The sequence below is a fragment of the Periophthalmus magnuspinnatus genome, chromosome 17, assembly GCF_009829125.3.
Source record: "Periophthalmus magnuspinnatus isolate fPerMag1 chromosome 17, fPerMag1.2.pri, whole genome shotgun sequence".
In the NCBI taxonomy this organism is placed as follows: Eukaryota; Metazoa; Chordata; class Actinopteri; order Gobiiformes; family Gobiidae; genus Periophthalmus; species Periophthalmus magnuspinnatus.
The window spans coordinates 5,282,411-5,304,095 of NC_047142.1; the positions used below are offsets into that span (position 1 = coordinate 5,282,411).

Genomic DNA, 21,685 nt, shown 5'->3' on the forward strand with positions numbered 1-21,685 from the left:
ATTTGATGGTGATTTTTTTTTTTTGGCAAGGCAGTGTATGTTGATGTTTAATAATCTTTACTATTTTGGAATATTAAACAAAAGGTGAATAAATGAAACTAATTTTACTTCCTAAAATAATAATTTGTTATTGTAAACAATGGACATGACATTCCTCTGGATCACATAAAACTACCTGTACTTTTGTAGACACACACATGCTCAAAACTGATGACAAAACTCCAACTCACATGTTGTCATAACAGGTTTTATATTTATTTATTTCTCTCAACAGAACCCATGTGACAATCAGAATACAGTACTTTTTTCCTCTGACACATTTTCCTTTTTTATTATCCAAAACAAGAGAACACTCAGTGCAATAAGACAGAGGACTCTGACAGTGCGGTGCTCTCCCTACCTGTTCACAGTGCACGTTTATACACACAAGAAGATTGTACATCATCATTATTACATTTCCAATGTCCACCCACCACATCATGAAGAGGGCAAAGTGAATATCTTAAAACAATCATTTGAAAGATTTTTACTTGCATACAGTGTTGGCACACTCACACCGCTCCCTCCCTCATAGACACATGTACACGACATAAGGACTTCCGTCACGGTGGCTCTCAAAAAGAAAAGGGGTACTGCACTTGCAATCTTTGGGCTTGTGTTTGGTCAGCCCGTGCTTTTTGGCAACATTGCATTTCACTGTGCAAATGAGAACCAATTTGGATGACGTGTGAGGGAGGCTGAGGTAGAGGGAGAGAGCAAGGAACAGGATTATGTAGGTATGTAACCAGCCTGATCAAATGTGATGGAAGATGGATAGTGCAGTTTTGTTTCAACAAATATTTGTAGGCCCTTGTGCAACCATTGTCATTGTAACTGAGCAGAGCTGTTGCCATGTTCTAGGTCCTTCTTCTCTTTGATCTTATTATTGGTTTCCAGCCAATCAGATTGGGAATGTCAGACCAGATAACCAATACATGACTGTGTGGCACACAGCCATTCTCCTGAGGCTAAATCCTTCTGCCAATGAGTCAAACTTCCATGGCACAGCTCTTCACTCAGTCATTTTATAAAATACATATATAAGCATAATCTCCAAAATCATTTCTTAAGCAAGTGCATATGGCTATAATCTGCAGTGAAATTAAGGACTGTACTAAAAGCTCAGGTGTTGATTGTACGGGCTGGTTGTTGGCATCAAGTATTTACACTGTGTCATGGTGCTCATGACACCAATCCCATTTTGAGTAATCAGTTATCCAAAGTGCAACCACACCCCTCTCGCTTTAATAGGCTTTGGCTGGTTTTGCAAATCATACTGTAAATAATGTATGTTCTAATTTACTAAATCCCCAACCCACCCTCAAAGTGTATCAAGGTTACAGCAAAAACATGTCACACTCTCTGTTGCTACATTACAACATGCCAGCCAACAGTTTGAGGAAAAACAAACGTTGAGTTGCTTTGAAAGGCTTGGACACAGTGACTACACAGCTCTTACTGTAAAATACAAACTGCAGCACACAGAATTTCCTGTTGTGTTCTAGGATTGACTGTTGTACATTCTAGAACAGACTGGACCGGGCATGAGGGGCGCTGGAATCTAAAGCACGCTGACGCAACGCCTCCATTTACAATACAACAGTAAAATGCAGTAAAGAATATATTATAGACAGAATTGAATCGTCCATTCATTAGAGTGCTTCTAAGCACAAAGAAGAGTTGGCATAAGAAATTCTGCTACTACAGTACGAGTATTGATAGAGTATGCTTTGCAATGTAAAATAACAGAAACAAAAACATTAGATTCCATCTACTATCTACTATACATCATTTAAGTGGATTTTAAATTGCCATCTCATTTAGAAAATATCTATTCATCAAATATCTATTCTACTAATTATTTTACAAGTATCCAGTCACAGGAAATAGAAAAATATCAAATATCACCAGTGATGATAAGAAAACATGACAACCTGAACAAGCAGAAATATTGCTATGGTGTCCACCATCGTCCTTTGACATCATCTCTAACCCCTGTGTGCTCTAGGAGGCTGGTCTGCCTGGTGTGATGTGCAGGGGCACTTAAGGACAAGCCCGAGGGAAGAGGGCTGGGGTAATATGGGGTTGTGTGGCAGGGAGGTGTTTGGTGTGTCATTACTGTCAGATGGCTGTGTCCCAGAACACTGTTTTCTGAGTGGGGTAGGGGGGAGGACGGATCTTTTTGGCCCCGTTGTTCCTGCCCCAGCCTGGGAGGACAGCTGTGCTTTCCTGCTTGCACTGATTGTGCTCCTGATGCTTGTCATCACTGCGGTCTGGGGACCGCCTCTCCAGAGACTTCTGCAGCTGAGGGTGCTGTCTGGAGCGGATCTCCTGGCACAGAGTGCGTTTCCTCTCAATCTGCTCAAGCATGGTTGTGTCCCCGCAGACCCAGGGCATCTGTGGCATCTGAGGGTAATAAAACACATTCAGTGGACTGATTCTATTACCTTAAAATGGACATTCATAATTACTGTGAAATCTGCTTACCCGAGATTCAGCTACTCTTTTCTGTGGGGTGCCCATTGGAGAAGGGTTAGCAGACACAGAGGGTGAGTGACCATATTTTGGTGCTCCTTTTATTTCTGTGAAGTAAAAAACATATGAACAGTATAATTAGAGTTGAAAACAGTTTATGTTGTGGTTGTTTAGTTTAGAGTTGGTGTCCAGATAATAAACGTTTAAATGATTCTGACCATTTCCTGTTGTTGGCGGGCTTCCACTAGATCTTCCTTGGCGAGTGGGTGTGGTTGTAGATGAAGGCTGCCCTGGCATTGTGCTACTGTTCCTGTCTTGTGCTTTGGACTGGTCCATGGTGCTTGTTCCTCTGTGCTCTCTGCGTGGGGTGCTGTCTGGCCTCAGTGCTCGCTCTTTATCACCCCTGTACTCTCGAGCGGTGGGGCTCCTGGTATGTTTCACATCGTAGTGGTGCTTATCTGAGCCATTCAGATTTCGATCAGCACTATCTCGCCTGACCTCCAGGCCTGTTCTGCTGAGGTCCCTGCTATCCTGCCTGGGCAGAAGAGGCGGAGGCACATCCCCTCCATTGTGACAGTTTCTCAAATCCTGTTTAGACTCAGAACTGTAGCCATTTTTCTCTTTATGACCTCTGGATGCCTCTTGTCGGGGAATAATCTCAGGTGGTTGGTCTTCGTGCTTATGTTCTAACTCACTCCTCATCCTCTCCTTGCTGTCCTGTCTTGGTAACAAATCTGGTCTTTGTTCTTGCCTGTAATCTAGCCCGCCTCTAGCTCTGTCTTTACTGTCCTGCCTGGGAAGAAGCTCTGGTGGCTTGTCTCTGTTTTCATAGTGTGAGTCCAAACCATTCCTTGCTCTTTCTTTGCTGTCCTGTCGGGGTAAGAGTTCAGGGGGCTGGTCCCACAGTCTCTCCTTGCTCTCATGTCTACTGTCCAGCCCGTTCCTCACCCGCTCTTTGCTCTCTTGTTTCGGCAGGAGCTCAGGCGGGTGATCGGAGAGTCTCTCTCTGTCTTTGCTGTCTTGCCGTGACGCTGAGTCCACACAGTGTCCTGCGCTCCTGTCTTTGCTGTCCCTCCGTACCATCATGTCACCATTGCTCGCCCCTTTGTCCTTGGAATCCCTCCTGATCATAGCGGCAGGTTCTAAGGAGCCCCTGTCTTTGGAGTCCCGTCTGCCAAGAATAGGCTCCACGCTGCTGCAGCCCTGGTCCCTGCTCTCCCTGCTGTCCCTGCGGACAGGCGGAGGATCTAATGTCCGGTCTTTGCTGTTGCGTCGGTGGGACAGGGACTCGCGGTCTCGGTCCTTGTCCCTGTCTTTGTCTCTCCGGTGGGAGGACTCTTTGTGTCCGTGGCGATCCTTGGACTCTCGCTTGGACTCCTTACTGTGGCCGTGGCTGTGCCTTTCCTTCCCTTCACGCCTCGACTCACCATGGGACTTGCTTTTTGACTCAGCTGTTGAAATAGAGGAAACATTTTAATATCAAGTGAAACAATGTTTGTAATTTATTTATCTGTTTTCATGTGAAAATGTTCTAACTTTTACTAAATATAACAAATGTCCATTGTTAAATTAAAGCAATCACAATCTTTTTCATTTAATATTTTAAATATATGAAAACTATTGTAAATTTTTAAATCAGACATATACAACATACAGTATGTGATGCGTGAAAATAAATGCCATCCACTACCATTGAAAACCACCAGGGGTCGCTCAAACCCCATTTTAAGACAAGGTACAATTTCCCTGCCACTGCACAATAATGTAAAGAAGGAACACCACAAGACATTTAAAATTTACTATTTAAAGTATTTTAGTTAAATCATTCTATATTCACTATCACAATTACTAAGGTATATTATTTCAATGGAAAAACCACAATGACCCTGTGTGTGTCCTGGGAGCATATGTATGTCACTGGAGACACTGTGTGCTATCAGTGCATGGATAAAATGTGCATGATTGATCTTGACGTAGGTTCTGCTGTATATGGTCTGCTGTATATGGTCTGTGCAAACATCCGCTGTCACAGACACATGTGTGATTATGTATATGGCATATGACTGCAGGAGCATGCTCAGTGTGCTGTGTGTGAGCAGTTGGTAAGTGGGTCAGGCCAGCATTCGTTGCTGTCACTGCCTTAGAAAAAAGGAAAAATTAACCTCATTCATGTTTGAGGTTTGGACTCATTAAATCAGGTGTGAGGCTCACCACACAACAACATATTCAACCTGTCAGTCCATGGCCCCATGTGGAGCACACACAGGTGTTAGAAAATAAGGCCCATGCATCATTTACAAAGACTAGTAAACACAACCTGCCTAGCGAACATATGCATATACTATGAAGTGTTTACATGCCTTGTGGGTTTAGGGAACAAACTGCTCCCTGTAAATACATATCTAAGTAGTCTTTGAATATGCACCTGCCATACCACTGACATTCAATAATTAACAGATGTCAACATCCAGTACAAGTGCAAAGGGTAGAGGTCATAAAGTAACATGCTCCGTACTGCCTCAGGATCTACAGTCTGCTGCTGCTTCTTCTACATTGGCTTTTCTTAAGCAGAGTAAATGTGGATTGGATAAAAAACAGAGAGAGAGAGCTTTTGATCAGGTGCAGATTTGAGCTCAGAGCTTCAGCTCTACCCATCAGGAGAAACTACACTGTGAGCAGCACTGAGCTCTGATTGGCTGAATTGCCCATAGGGAGGGAATCTACAAATAAGAAACAGGGATTTCATCCTTCTACTGTTGCTATGTTGTAGTTGCTAAGTGTATTGAGTAAGGATGTGTAGATATTTCATTCTTGTAAAAATGTATTCAAAATAAGTCATAATCTTGTTTTATATAATGTATGCACATTTCAGTTGAACCTACACAAAAGAGATATAAATATTCTTTACCATATAAAAAAGTGATTAATCCCACATGGTTTCTTTTTAGCAGTTGGTTTTAAATATCATGATTCCAAATAAACTGTACAAGTTAAGCATGGCTTCAAATCATTTTAACACCAAGTTGTTTCACAATTTGATTTACAGTTTCTTGAGTGCAGCATGGCTAATAGTATTTAAAAGGTTTCTTACATATCCATAGTTAATAGTGGCTGATGGCTAAATGCCATGAGTAGGTTAGAGCTGCTGTCTACTTTATTCTCTAATCCGCACAGATTAAATCATACGATCTCTGTAAGACTTGGTTGGCAGCGTCTACATAAACTGTGTTAGCGCTAAAAAACATGCAGGGACATTCAGTCCATACTGAATCTAAAATTCCTCAAAGCTCAGACCCTGGAAGGTGTTCTGACATAAGTGGCATAACAGAATGTGTTACTGTGTCACTGTGTGAGGAACATTCCTAGAGAGGTGATGACACCTGTTTGACCCTGTAACTACTGCATAAACTGCTTAGAAAGTAAATGACTCACTCTCTCCGGGCTCTTTGGACTTCCTGCCACTTGCGTTCTTCTTCAGCATATTCCTCCCGGTGGTGAACAGGTTGGTGAGCTCATCCAGGGGGCTTGTGGGGGTCCTAGAACGTCCTGTTGACACATTTTGCATAGAGCCATGGAGTCGGCCAGCAGAGTCCTGCGGTGGGGATCCTTTCCCATGAGGAGTGGCAGAGGCACTGCGTGGCAGGCCCCCTGGAAAAGGCATTGGAGCATCGAAGGGGGGTGTGCGCATGAGGCTCAGTGGGGTCAGACAGCGGCCCATGCTGACCGGTGAAGGACAGGCTGAGTGGCTGCGCTGATAGTTTGATGAAGAGGATGATTTGTACAGTGTACAGGGCAGAGGAGGAGCAGAAGAACGCCCTGACACGGTGAGAGTCGGGGTAGCGGTCAGCTCTCTGCGGATGTGTGCTGAAGCAGGGGGCTCTGAGGACGATGTGGGGGATTTACTGTAGGGCTGGTTCTCCAGCATGGGCAGTTTAGTCACATCTAGAGGAGTGAGGGGGGACTCATCCGAGTTGGGTGAGCACTGGGCTGGTGCAGGTGGGAACACCAGCAAAGGAGGACGATGGGTGAGCAGGTTTGGGAAGGGGGCAGGAATGTCACAGAGGGGAATGTTGCGAGGAGTGGAACAGCGACTGAGAGGTTCTGGGTCATAGGGCGCTGGAGTGGGGCAAGCAGAACGACATCCTATAGGGTCTGTGCGATATTCATGGTCATCTAAAATGGGATACTTCATCTCTTCATACACTGACTCCCCGGGTTCCTCATCCTCACTTTTAAGAGGCTCCCTGGGCCCAATGTCTATGCCTCCCATCTCTATGTAGACGGGCTCATCCTCACAGTCGTCTGTGGGGCTGTCGTCGCTATGAGGGGAGGACGTGCTGTGGTCACAGGGCGAGGTCACATGATGCAGGGCTTTGGGAGTGCACACACCGCTGCTGCTGTGGCTCTTGATATAGGACTCATCAAAGGAAACGCTCAGCTGAGTGTTGGGGTTCCTCTTAGGTTTTGGTGGTGGCACCCTTTTGCAGTCCTCACTGCATCCTTGTGGTGCTGCCAAAATAAAAACACTCATGTTAAGTCTCTCTAATGACTTTTACCCATGTTATTTACACAAATGATGGCATGTGCTGTGAAATCTGTCCTGTCTTTTTTGTATGTTACATTCACACACTTAGATCAACACAAAAAATAGCTGCAAAAGTACTTGATGGAGTACAATCTAAATCAAGCACTATTTGACACACTTAACATGTGGCTATAGTCAAGTACAACTATAAAAGGATCTCACAGTAATTGTCCACTCAACCATGAATTGTTTTTCTAGAGTCGTAATTAGATTAATATTGTAATGTTGGATGTGGTATGGGTCAAAGGTAGGTCAATTGTTACAGCTGAAAGCATATGTTATTAGTCATATATGTGGCAATAGTTGAAGCATATGCATGTTTCTAGGTCATATATAGCAGCGTAGCAGTATGTGAGCATAGAATCTGGGTCACACACTGAAGCCTCTGATAGTGGTGACGTAGCATTGCGGAGTGAAGCTCTTCAGATGTGCCGCACAGAATCAAGACTCTACTGTAGCCCTAATAGTAGTTTACTCACCCTCTACATTAGTGAGCTGTGTGCTGTATTTTTAGGTCAGAGAAGAAATGTTGGGCTCGGACTGTCCCCTTTTTTCTGACAGGAAGGGCAGATAAGTGTAGTTAAGAGCTGGACCATGTCTGAAATCTTCAAACTGTGGATTTTTTACCTTTAATAATTCAGATGACAGATGGCATAGACACACGCTCGCTTCCTGAAACTGACTCACCACCATCACTGCCTGTGCACAGACTGTAAATGCATATGCTTTCAGGGAAGCATGGCACAGTTTTAGAACCTTTTCCCCAAAGTGACTATCTGCCTTTTTCTCAATTAGACTACATATAGATATGTTTTTTTATAGAACACAAGCTAATGCATCTTTCTAGTAAAGGCTGCATGACTGCATCAGGTACAGTCTTCTCAGAAATAATGCTATTGGAAGTTGCAATCCTTCTCACCATTCTAGTCTTTTATGTAAAGTAGCATCTGCTTCTATTTCAACATATCCTTCAAAATGCCAGCAGATCACTTCATGTAGCTCGCACTCGGACAGTGATTTGCAGACTGTCCAATCACTGTACAGTCATTTGGCATTGGTTTTACAAGGATGTCTTTTCTGATTCAATTCTCTCCATTATTTCTGGGAGAACTGGGAGTCCCAGTCTTGGAAGACCTATTAAATAAAACTTATTTTGTATGTAGTTGTGTTCATGGTTAATTAGTTAATCAATTAATTACCATAATGTGCTTAATCAGAAAGTACGAATTGTTATATGTAGTGATATAAACATTTTGGAAACCTTTGAAAATAAACACAAAAATAATAGTTTGTCTTTAGTTCATAGTACCATTTTTTTGTTTATCTGCAATGACATCAAACAAGAGGTTAAATGTTGATGATGATGATGATGATAATTGTTAGATAATATGCATCTGTGTTGTATGTAAGACTTGGGATAATAAATGCTTTACCCAGGGGACTGTAATATTGTTCAGATCTGTCTCTCTTTTTATGATTTTTCAAGAAGATGGACTACTCCTGTTAGCACATGATATATTGTTCTTGTATGTCAGTGTGAATTACATATCTTAATCTGATTCAGTGCTGACAGTAAATTCCGCTCTCCATACATCTCTTGTTGCTGTCCCTTCTACTCCCCTCTCTCTCTCTCTCCTCCCTCCTCTCCCCCTCCCCCCCATAGGGATGTGTTTACCCGCATCACCCCCCCCCTCCTCCTGCTCCTCCTGGGGAAAACAGAATCTAGGTCAATCGCTCCTCCTGAATGAATTTTGCACCCACAAGCTCCGCCTCTTCCCGCCAGAGCGCCAGCTACAGAGCACGCAACCCTCCCCTCATCCAGGGACACCCCCACACGAGCTCTCTGATTGGCTGTTCCGCCTCAGGCTTCAGCATCTCTGCAGCGCGATTGGTCCGTGCTGCGCAGTCATGTTGTGATTGGCTGGGCTACAGGGGGTCTTGTTTCTGTGGGATGGTTGCCGTGGTGCCCAGGAAGATCTGTGCGCATACAGAGAGATCCCCACCAATCTGAGCCAGGCTAGGCGAGTCCCTAAACATCACGTTGGCAACAGAGAATGAAAACTAAAATGGAGTCATGGCTTCCTGCAGCCACTGAAATCATTGCTCTCTCATCTTTCTGTCTCTAGGACTATTGAATTAGTTAAGTAGTTTAAACATAAATCTAAACATTTCACATTTTAAATTTATATCCTGTATAGATTTTAAATTGAAAAAAACAAACAAACAAACATATAAAAGATGCTGACTTGGCAAAACATACCTGACCTCTAATCAAAATAACATAATTAAGCTGCCTGCAGTATTGTGTTATATTTCATGACAATCTTTTATATTCCTTTTCCCTTCTGCCCTCACTGCAGCAAACCATTTTCCTCATACTGTGCAGTGATTTGCCTGTTGATCTTGGAAACGTTCTGTGGAAAACTCCTCTCCAGATGCGAAGAACGCTCATAATTTACACTTTTCTATTCTGACTACAGTCTAGCTTAAAAACAAACACACAGATAAAAGACTGAGGACAATTCTAGTACTGACAATCACAGTACTTTTTCCTGTGTTTGAATCACGATGAAGATGGACAGGAGTTAGACATGAAGCTACTTATTATTTTTTGGGACAGGCTTGTGACTCCTAACCCCTGTTAATTGTGTAGACAGTATCTTAAAATCATCTCTCAATTTTTAGATTTGCTTTTCAAACCTCTCTTTAACTTGTGCATATTTCATTGCAGTGAGCATGTGACCTGATGTTCTGTTGCATCATTATTATTAATCATTGTACCACTGGAGCCATAGGCAACTGAGTGCATTTTTGACTTGTGTGGAGTGTGCATTAACCAGCTTAGATGTCATGTCATTGTTGAAGAACCCAGGCTGAGGAGGACATTGCAGAGAACATCTATATTTAGTGCACAAGTCTAGTGTGAAGTGCCAGCGCCACTCACCATCACATCTGTCCCCGCGGCAGGTGGACGCGGGGTTGTGGTCCACCGCCTCAGACGACATGCTCAGTTTGGTGGCTGGGTCCCTCCTGGGCTTGGGAGGGGGCTGTTTTCTGGAGGTAGGACTTCCGACTTCCTCCTCTCCTCCTCCTCCAGTGTTCCCCCCGCCGACCGAGTGCAGTGACTGGGAGCGCACGGAGAAACCTTGTCCGCAGGCGAGGGCATGCGGCTGGGGTAAGGGCACGCGTTCGTGGGGTTCGGGTATGGTGATTGAACCCATGCGAAAGTGCTTGCCTTCAGATGCTATGTCCTCGCCCGTTCTAAAAAGACAACAGAAGAACACAAAACAAATATTAAATCATCACTTTTAAGCTTTGAGTATAAACACATGAAACATAAATAAACATTAGACCCTTGCACACATTTTTAACAGGCACTTTGAGACCTTCCTGTCATACCAACACCAGTTACCTTTAGCCACTTGAGTTGGCAATGTGAGGAACTGTTTTGCCCAGTGACTTAAATCCAAAGGAAGAATCAAACCAAAAGTCTGTTAGTGCTCAACTCCGACCCTATACTAAATGCATATGCAACTGAATGAGCAAAATAAAAGAAGTTTCTACCAATATTTACCTTTTTAATAAGACTGAACGCCTTTAACAGTACATCTTTATTGAAATTAGGAACTTGAATTAGACCTAAAAATGAAAAAAAATAAAACATGTTAACTAAAAGATATATATGTAGCAAAATTGGGAAAAGTATGAAGCTGCATAAATGTGGTGATAATGTCAGTGATCGTAAACAAGGCAGTGGTGCAAATGTGTTATGCGGCGATAGCATGTTTTCACATCAGTTTGCAAAGATGAGAGCGCGTGGAGCTATGTGTATTGGGAAGCACCAGACAAAGGCCATTGATTTGTGTTTAACCCTGGATGAGGCTGGCGCTGTTGACACATTGCACACATAATGACACCATGAATGTTCCCCAGCTTGAACACAATCAATCCTGATAAAGGGATGATTGGCCTGAATGGACAGTTAATGAGGTCTGAGTGTGTTGTGGTAATAGTGGGGAAATGAGGTCCACACGAATGTCGTTTTGAGTGAAAATTCAATGTTTTGCAGGGACGGCTTCAAACCAAAAGGCTGGTGTGTTTGACTTGGTTGTCATCCTCATATGACTGATGGAAGGCTGACCCAAACTTTAAGGTCAGAGATACAAATGTTTACACAAATGGCACAGGGATGGATTTGCATGTGCACTTTTTGCCTTTGCGGCTCACGCACATGTGTGTTTGTGTATGTTTCGGACCCCTCGCTGTGTGACTTTGCTGACTCGGTCTCCCTCCGCCGGGCCAGCTGCTAAACAGAAGGCGCTTGGTTGGTGGGATAGGTTCATTGGTCAGGGGCTTATCCTTGCCTAGCAACAGGAGGGTACCCATAGAAACCAGACACAAACCCAGCTGCTGCCTCACAACAATAATAAAGTGCACGTGCAGATCCAGACACGTTGGTATGATGGAGGCTTGTAGGCAAATCACTGCTTTGTGTAAAAGGCAACGAGGGCGCCACTGTGGCTTCTACATGTCGAGCTTCTAATGTTATTTACAGCACACAAATTAACTTATGACATGAATCTAAACACAGATCTGTAAAAGCACGCAGTTTTACAATATCACACATTTGGCATGGATTTAGAAGGTTTTGTGTGGCATCCCAACACAGTACGAGAAAACCTGTGCATACATTTTCTATAAGTGCAAAGTCATATCACCCATTGTGAATGTGTGTGACTGGAGTGGAGGTGACTGAGTTATTTATAGGTTATTTGCCCAGTGATTGGCTGGAGGACAGACCACAGGAGCAGTTGGATAGGTATGGTCATCTCACAATGAATTTGGCAGAAAAATGTAAACAATACTCCCACTGAGGGGTTGTAATTAGAATGCACAATAATAGCATGTTAGGGAGGGGCTTTGTTGTTCTTTGTTGAGCTGTATATTTGCATGTGTGTGAGACGGTATATCCTCGCGTGACTGTGTAAACAAGTTCCAGTGAAACAGAAAAAAAGTCAGATAGCTGCAGCAGAAAGTCCCGCCTCACTCAAACAAACGTGTTGATCTGATTGGCCTATGGCAGTTCCAGCTGTCACCAGGCAGAACACTCTCTCACACTTAAGCTCTCTCTCTCGACTTTTTCTTGTTTCTTCACACTCTTAAAGTCATTTTCTCCCAGAAGCTTTTTCCTTTGTAAGACAATGCAGCATCCTTTTGTTCTCAACAATAGATAAAGATAAAGGCTTCTTAATTGTCAAATGCCAGACTCTGACCATGCTAACATGCCTACAAACGCACAAATTAGGAAGTGAATATTCCAAGCACTTGAAAATAGGTTGTCTCACTGACATTCTTCCAAGCCTCGTAAAAACATTAATTTATCTCTTATGAATTAATATTTCAGTGTTGGTTCAGATGAGGCTGAAGGCTACCAGGGCAGTGGATGGCACCTTCCCTCTGCATCAGCCCATTAAAACAATCGCCTGGTTATCAGGGCTGACTGTTCCACACTGGTATTGATGCATGGAACAGAGCAAAGGAATGGCTCTGCTTCACATTTAGATGCACTTTGAATTCAAAGGCTAAGTGAGAATAACATTGAGTATTTTTCAGCTGGACTGGACAATGTAAACATTTGTAGGGACATGAGTGGGTCTATTGGTGAATTCAACATCATCAGTCAGTGATTATGAAGGATTTTGTAATAGGCTATTAAGTTCTGTTTAATTTAGACTGTTCATTCTTGAACTAAATCTTTTATGTACAGAACCATACAAACACAATGAGATGCCCAGACAAGTCCACTGTCCACTGGATGTGCATTTGATGAACTATCTAAATGACAATGGTGTAATTGAAGTTTACAGACTGTAATAATAACAACAACAATAATAATAATAATAATAATAATAATAATAATAATAATGCGTTGATCTGGCATTGCACATTTTTGGACACTCTTTGATAGGATGGTCACTCTGTGGGACAGCCTCTATGGCCACGTCCAATAACTAACTCACACATCACATTCATATTGTACTTAAGCAAGAGGGTGTCTTGCCCAAGAACACACCATTAATTATGCACTGCCCAGAGCTGGGATAGAACTGCCACACTCCAGTCTATTAAACAACAACTCTGCCACACACTCTTGGACATGTCACTTGCTTGGAGAGGCAGTACCACCTCCTGTCTGTTCTAGTGCGAGAGAGCCTGGAACCAAACCATAAAACACATCAGGCAGCCATCCATTTATAAAACTATCCAGTCACAGATGCTTATTTATAGCATGTGTCTCTCAAATACAGAAGACATCTCTTCAGATTTAGAGTTCAGTGCACTTGTTGAATCTGTAGAAATATTCAGTTGGTTAATCTGCCTCTTTCACACCCATCTGACAGAATACGGCTCCAGATCATACGTCGTCATAAAGACATATGGTCTAAAAGTGTGTGGGCTTGGCTAGGCTAACTTGTGGCCACTCTGTATAAGTACATCAATTACCATTAGAAGAACATTTTCACGGGATGTTTTCAAGTTCAAGCATCTGATGAACTGCTTATTTCTGACATGATATGGCCTAGTATCAAAGGATATGAAAACCCATTTTACATTTCACCTTGTTATCATGCGTCTTGCTTATTCCAAGCTCTATACAAATTTCTTTTGTTTGGGAACATTATATTAATAAATCAGTAGTAGTATTTTCTCTCTTTTGTAGCATTATTGACATAACACATTTTTGTGCAGCAGTTGGGTCAGTCTAGGACAGTTATGTAAAGTGCACACCAGGAGAGCTCATAAATGTGTCATTCACTTCAGAAGCAGCACACTCACTTCATTCTTAATTCTAAAAGCTTGTCTTGTCTTAAAATGGAGCAATGATGACCTCCTTTCAAGGACAAGTCCCAGATAAACGTCAACGTGAGAAAATAACTATCCTCAATGGATAAGGGTGAACCAACCCTCACTGGCAACCCCTAGATTAGAATATGGCAACAAGCCGATCCTATGGGACCCTGTGGCTACTTGTCCTACTTCCACAGACATCTTGATTGAGAATGCAAAGGAAGTGGTAAATTATAAAAACATTTGCACTGTAATTGAATGAATGAGTAGGTGAAATTGCTCTAATCTTGTGTCTCTATAATAATGTATGTTTCTACCTCTTTATGGCTTCCTCCTGTTTCCTCTTTTTATCATTTTTCTCCTGCAGGTATGTCCGATTTCTCTCATTCCTGGCATGGTCCAGGTTCTGAGCTATAAGGCCATTGTAGGCTCTCAGCCCATTCTCTTCAACATAGTGGAAAAAACGTAGAGTTTCTTCCTCTTTGGAGCTCATCATTCTTCAAGTGTGTCCACAGCATTCTGGAAATAAAAAATAAATAAATACAAACTATTAACATCATTGCACAAAGTAGAACTTTTGCAAAGATTAATTTATCTATGTAAAAGTTTATATCACATCTGTCTGTACCATGTGGAAAAGGTCTCTAGAGTCTTCACTCAGTTCTCATTTTGTGCTGTTTATACATTTTCACAGGTTACTTCATCAGTATAAAATAACCTGCTGTCTTTTTCCCAGCACTCTGTTACTGGGGTATTTTCTCAGTCTTATTTTTTTGCATCAAATTGAAACAACAGGAATGATGAGGAGTTGCATCAGGCTAATATCGCCCTAATATTTCATGGCTGTATTGCTGCATAGATGATTGGTACATTTAGGGTGGTGAGGCTTGCATCAGGCACTATCCTCTTAAGTATTTTCCCATGAGGTCTTGCTACATGATACATTCTTCGCAATCTCACCCTCCTACAATCTGGTTACAGTGACAAATACTCTGCTTGAGTGTTTTCTTATTGGCTGCAAATCAGTGCGTCTGCTCATTTTTCTCAGTTGTCTTTGCACTATTTCGGGCTCAAATTTCTGGCTTTTACCGCACTCACATGTCTAAAAAAAATGGAATTAAGCTTTCATCACTAAGTTCAAATGTGTGTGAGGGCTCAGATGTGGGAAAAAAGCAATACTCCAGGGAACGGAACAGCCACTAAGATAAAATTAACCAATTTCTAATATCCTCCAAAGGTTAAAAATACATTCTCTTTGTCTTTAATTGTTTTCTCGTTTCTAAGCTCGATATGATTGTATGCATGAAGAATAAGCCTCCAAGCATGTGCAACTGCATGCAACATGGCTTGTCAGATGTGCAACAGCTCATGTGAGCAATTTTTGGAGAGCCCAATGGAGGAAAGGAAGATGCTTTTATGTAGGTCAATGTTTTCAGATCAGGCTAAGACTTGTGCTTGTTTACGTGTGAGCGAGGAGTGTGAGCGTGCGTGGAGAGGGGGGGATGGGGGCGCGTGATAACTGTATGTAGTATGTTTGTGTGTATGAGTAGCCAAGGACGGAGAAGGGGGGCTTGGAAGACTGCCAGATGGATCGGAAGGCCAAGTGATGGAACTATCATTGTCTAATCATCTTCAACCAGTTTCTGTGTTGTTCTGTTTGAGGAGAGCAAACACAAAGCATGGCTCTGCAAGTTTTGCTTCTCTGCTGTCCTAAATTTACCCCATGCTTTTGGATTACGGGTCTGATATGAACAACAGAATCACCATCTTTGAGGAGTTCAAACTAGGGCACAGTAACCAGGTGTCAAGTGGGGAACATTTTCCCCAAAGAACTTTATCCAGTCTTATCGCTGACACGCAGAAACGCTGTGAGATCTGAAGCTATACGAGGATAATACATTTCAGTGAGGTGGAGATGTGTAAAGCGTGAGGCAATTGCAGTTCAAACAGTGCTGGGGCTGATTTAAGCCTGCCTGCCTAATCCCTGTAAGCCTGCAGCAGCACTCTGCACTGGAATCCACTTGTTTATCACATTGTTTTTTTACCCCAACCATCCAAGCCTTTTCGCATGAGATTGTCCTCCAATAACTCTGTGGTGTGCATTATGCAATTTGATTATTCCTGCAAAACCTATCAATCCAGTCGCCCTATATGCAGGCATCTATATCCTACATTAGATGAAACGTATCTCTGAATATCTCGTCACTGTGTCGCACATCTGATAAGAAGGGCACACGTAGAGGTAGTTTGGCTTTAAAAGTAAATTAAAAGTGGCACACCATTGCAGTATCTAGGCAACGGTGTCAAAGGAGAAGGGCAGCGTGGTTATTCCCAAGACATAATGTCAAATCAATTGCAAGGGAGGCACTGGCATGACATGCAGCGTTACAGTGTCGTTATCGCTCTATCGCATGTATCCTACTGACAAACCTGAAATTTGAGTTTGTGAGTTCGGACACATGTGTGGCAAGTATACTCACAATGGGGCTGTGTCCCTGCTGGTTGGTGGACCGATATGTCTTCTGCCTTGCCCTCCTCACTCCAGTGCACACTCATGAACTCTGACCTTTGCTGGAGCACCGGCGCACGTTGAAATCCACATTGACATATATCCATTGTATGGTCCAGTTAGAAGTGACCCATGCCGGTGCTGAGAAGTGAGGGAGAGCTACAAGGTGCACAGCCTGATTATGCCTCCTCTGCCTCCCCTGGGCTCACGGGGGAGCTGCTGCAGCCCCTCGCTCTGCACAGTCAACTCCAAGCCGGGTGCAAGCTTCACTTCTTCACACATCTGGCCATGCTAAAGACAGATGGAGTGGGGGGGTGCAGCATAGCAACAGACCGCACCCCGTAAAAACAAGCGGATACACGTCAAAAAACAAGACTCACCTCTTCTAAAAATGAAGCTAAAAAAATTACATCCCAAAATTGTCCCTAAAATAAGTCCAAGCGATTCAGGGATTACGCAGGTGGCATGGATCCTCTTCTTGCTTTAAGTATTGAGAGCAAGGTGCTTACATGCATTTCCAGGTTGGCTTTGCCCTGTCAGCTCCAGCTCTGTCCTGCATGTCCACGCAGCGTGCTCACAGCCTCTGTCTATCTGTGCCTAGGCAGATGAGACCGGGCTCCCCAGCTATAACTCACAACAACAAGAACACGCCCACCGCCCACTCCTTTCCACCTTGCGTTACAACGTCATCCGCTCCTCATTACCTCCCAAACTATTGTGTTTTCAGCTCCTACAAATCTCCTCAACTCTCCCGTGCTTCCGTGGCCGTCGCTGCCTTGTCCTTGCGCCGTAAGCCGAATGTTGTTTTTTTTTTCTTCTTTCAGCACCACGGAGAGCTCACAGAGTGCAGGGTGAAGGTGGGGGTGGGGGGGTTGAGGGGGTGGGGGGGTTGAGTGGGTGGGCATAAGTGGAGAGATAGAGGAGGAGGAGGGGGGAATGGAGCGTGGGTGGGAGGAGTCACCGGGTTGCCAGGGTGTAACCTCATTAGACAGAATCTACACAAGCAACCTTTGAATACATCATTTTCACCACTGCAACCGGCTTTACACCCCCCTCAACCACCACCCAACCCCACCTCTTCCCTTCTTCTTCACAGCTCGTAAACAAAAACACCTCAAAAAAAACTCTTACTGCAAACAATAAGTGCAGGAATATTTGTGTTAAAGTATCTGCAAAAGGGAAACCAAATCATACATTATCCCGCTGCAGAAAAAAACAACGTCTGGCTGTTAGAAAATTTAAATATGTTTGCATAGTCAAAAGAGAGACCTGTTCCCATGTGGCCACAGTTCAACCTAAGTTGTCTGTTTACTGGAAATGCTACTGTAGTTTTTTGTTTTTTTTTCTGTCAATGTCTGGGGTATTGCTTTCATTACTACAGTGAGTTGTTTGTGCGATAGGAGCGTCTGGTGTTGGGGAGGGGTAGAGGGTGGAGTGGAGTTTGGTTGGACGGATTAAACACCACGGGCACAAAAGGATTAGGCATCAGAGATCTGTTGTGTTTGTCGACCCTGCCCAGCCATTTCTCTTAACCTCTGGCTATATTATCCACCCCTCCTCAGCTGTCTCCTACTCCCTCCTCCTCCTCCTCCTCCTCCTCCTCCTCCTCCTCCTCCTCCTCCTCCTCCTGGTATTGCTCATTTTGTCAATGTCAGGGAAAAGGTTGGAGGTCACATGTAGGGAGCTCATGTAATACTTGTTAGAAGGGTCTAGTTAATTACTGTGGTGGTTGCGATTTCTAGAAATGGAGAGATATTGGTTAAAAGAGCAACGTGGCACAGATGAGTTTAAAAGGGCTAAGGCTAAGCTACAGTTTGGATTTATTCAGGGTTATCCATGCTGCGAAAACGTGGGCAACATATATAAAAACCTATATGTGAATTATTAGAATTGTTCGAGTAAGCAAATGTTTTTTTTTTTTTCTAGTTTTTATTTTATGATGAATTTAAAATGAGAAAACCTCCAATCGCCACTGTAAAACAACCTTAACCTTATGTTTAAGTGATGTTATTTACACAAGATTTGTACATTTCTTTGCATTATTCTAACGTCAGCTTTAACGTAACAATATAACTACACGTATTTTATTCTCTTGTATTATATTGTATCTTAAAAATGCAGATTATACAATTTTATATTTTGATATTGTGTCCAAAAGTACTGCAAACATTTCCATAATTTTCAGTTTCGTGCACCCAAAATATAACAATACAGCATTTTCAATATCCCCCATTATCCCTAAGCCCTACCCACTAATGTGCACTGTAGGGCGGATGAAATGACAGTAGCTATGATCTCATTGAGCTCAATCGCTCCATCGCAGGGTAAGTCACCCCCTTTTCTGCCCATTGTGGTGAATGTGGTTGGCTGGCCATGCACAAAGCCAATTCAACTAGGCACACATGCACAGACACAAAAAACAAGTGACCTCAGCCTAACACCGTCTGAAAAGAAGTACTTAGATCCCCACTGAGTTCAATGAGCAAGCACAACAAGGAAATATGAAGGGGTAAAGGGTTAAATACATTTCCCCACCTACGTGCACAACAGTATTTTGTTGTTGTGAACGGTTTAGGACACTCCCACTGGGACAAAACTGGAGGGTGAGAGAAGATCCAACAGGCAGAAGTTTGAAGACATGCAGGAAGTGTATAGGGTAATTCACACTCATTTGAATTCATTAAGATAAGAACAGATATTTGAATACTGCTCGTAACATTATAAAAGTATTGTAAGCAGAGCTAGTTTGGGATATTGTTATTTATTCAGACTTACAGTTAGTCATGTGTAAAGACGAGCAGGTAAAATGGGCAACTGTCCATCACCATCAAACTGAAACCAAAATTGCAAATTGTGGTAGCTTGAAACCTTGGTCAAAGCAAATCCAAAATCCTGTAATGTTTTGTTGTTCCTGGTCTAGTATGAGTAGTATCATTGGAACTATTCCTCTCGAAGCCGTCTTGACTCACATACTTGACATAATTTTAAAATGGCATCAAATATTCTACTTTGTTAGGTAAGCAATCAATAAAAAACATAGGAAGTAATTCTTTAAAAGACTTGTAAATGAAAAAAGTGCTAATGAGTGTTTACTAATAGAAACTATTGTGCCCCTGGCAGGCATCTGCTTGTCAGTTCAATCATGCATGTAATGATGCGATATTGATCCATGCAGTAGGAGGCTAATGAAGAGTCTATAAAAACATTACAACAATCAATTACACAAGTGGACGGTGCCTTTCATCCAGACGAGTTTAAATGCTTCCAGTGAAATGCTCGAGCAGAAAGAGTCAGACTGACTGTGGCACTAAAATTGTAATTTGCCCATTAATGATGCATCAGACTTACTTCCACTGCTCACGTCTGGAGCAGAGAAATGGAGCATAACCCTGCAGCGCTGACCGGTAATGTGCCACACCTGACCACTCATGTTTAATGTATGCATTCAGCATCCAGCACATGCCTGAACTCCTATACTTAAAAATACCCCAAATCTGGATCTCTGAGTGCAGTGACTGTAGACATCTTATTAATTAACAACTTCAGAAATCATTTGCACAGAATAAAGGAATGTTGTCCATAATCAACCTTTGGCACATCCATTTTTCTCCAATGCATCTCTCCAGAGACGCCAAGTAGAGACTTGTCCAAGAAGAACAGCCACATGACCAGCACGATGAGCAGCACAGACAGGAAGAGAGGCTAAGAAACAATACTTAAAATAAATATAAAAAAATAATAATAATACATGTAATACAATGTGAATCTATCAAATTAGTTATATAAATCTTACTATTAGCAGCACTGAGGGCTGTTAAATGTCCATATAATTGTGCATAATACTCGAGTTTCCTATGGTGTAACTGACTTTTTGGACTGGAGTGACCTAAATAATGTCTGTGTCAATTTTGATTCACTTTGCATCCGTGATTCATAGAGCCATAGTTCCCTAGTAACTCTCATTATACTGGTGAGGTCCATAGCTTTGACCCAGAACCTCATGCATAATAAAGTGATAGTATATATATATATATATATATATATATATATATATATATATATATATATATATATATATATATATATATATATATATATATATATATATATATATATATATATATATATATATATATATATATATATATATATATATATATATATATATATATATATATATATATATATATATATATATAAATATGTCATCATTGGTCATGTGCTCATTACTTTGCTCTATTCAGCCTTTAATTTTTTTTACTGTTGACTAAAATTTGAGGCTGATGCATGTGGCAGTGAGCAGGTAACAAATAAACACTTTTTTTTACATCATTTAACACAAAACCTTTAATGAATATCTCTAGATGTATAGATAGACTTTTGATACTTGAGTTTTGGCACAGTCTATGGGTAAAGTGAATGGTGAGTTCACTTGTGGAGCAGGTCAGTGTTCAGCTCCACACTCCTCACTGTCACTCCGCTTGTGGCTCGGGCCTGGGACACACTAAACATTTACTGGCACAAATTAAACATGTACTGGCACCAACCTGGCGTCAACTCAAAAAGGAAGGACATAAAGAGGCAGCAAATAGCGCCATCTGCTGTCCACATTCAACTGTCAAAATGAACCTTTTTGCATCACGTGAATGTGAGTTATTTTAGCTCATTTCAGATGCTGAATTAACAAGAGTATGACAGGCCTAGAGTCTAGTCTTCTTTTCTTAACATTCCACAGTCACAATTTATACAAACAAAACCCACGTGTTTCACTCACACATCGCGCTTCTCTTTCCCCTGAAGGACTTTGGGCAGACGCAGGCCGGTTCGGTTAATCGAGTTCACTCGTTAACGTGCAGTAATAATAATATTGCTGCACGTTATATGTAATAGCATGGAAATACCTCGCAAACAAAATGATGCCTTTTTTTATTTCACATTGACATGGCGCTGGAGGAGGAACACTCAAATCACACGTAGACTTTTCTCTCTTTGATATAAATAAAACTAACAAATAAATAAAAGCAAAGCACATGGCAGGAGTTACAGTCGGATTATCCAACAGTTGTCTTATTCATGTGTCGGTCCTGTGGTAGTCCTGGCGTGTCCACTAGATGGCAGCATTACGCATCTAATCCTGGTCACAGAGCGCGCGCATCTTCACCTCAGACCAGGACAGTCTTATATTCAGGATGGCTGAAGTTTTTTTATTAACTTGTAATACAAAATCC

At 42.3% G+C, this 21,685-nt stretch overlaps 1 protein-coding gene across 1 annotated transcript; it reads right to left on the bottom strand.

Annotated features, from left to right (window-relative positions):
- Positions 1-233: 233 nt before the first annotated feature.
- Positions 234-17,092, bottom strand: nyap2b (neuronal tyrosine-phosphorylated phosphoinositide-3-kinase adaptor 2b). Its single transcript, XM_033982804.2, has 7 exons — positions 16,429-17,092; positions 14,266-14,467; positions 10,044-10,360; positions 5,947-7,023; positions 2,733-3,965; positions 2,527-2,621; positions 234-2,445 (listed from the first exon to the last, which is right to left on the bottom strand). Exons 2-7 carry the CDS (start codon positions 14,442-14,444, stop codon positions 2,161-2,163), a joined length of 3,186 nt encoding a protein of 1,061 aa, XP_033838695.1. The 5' UTR covers positions 14,445-14,467; positions 16,429-17,092; the 3' UTR covers positions 234-2,160.
- Between the last annotated feature and the right edge of the window lie 4,593 nt (positions 17,093-21,685).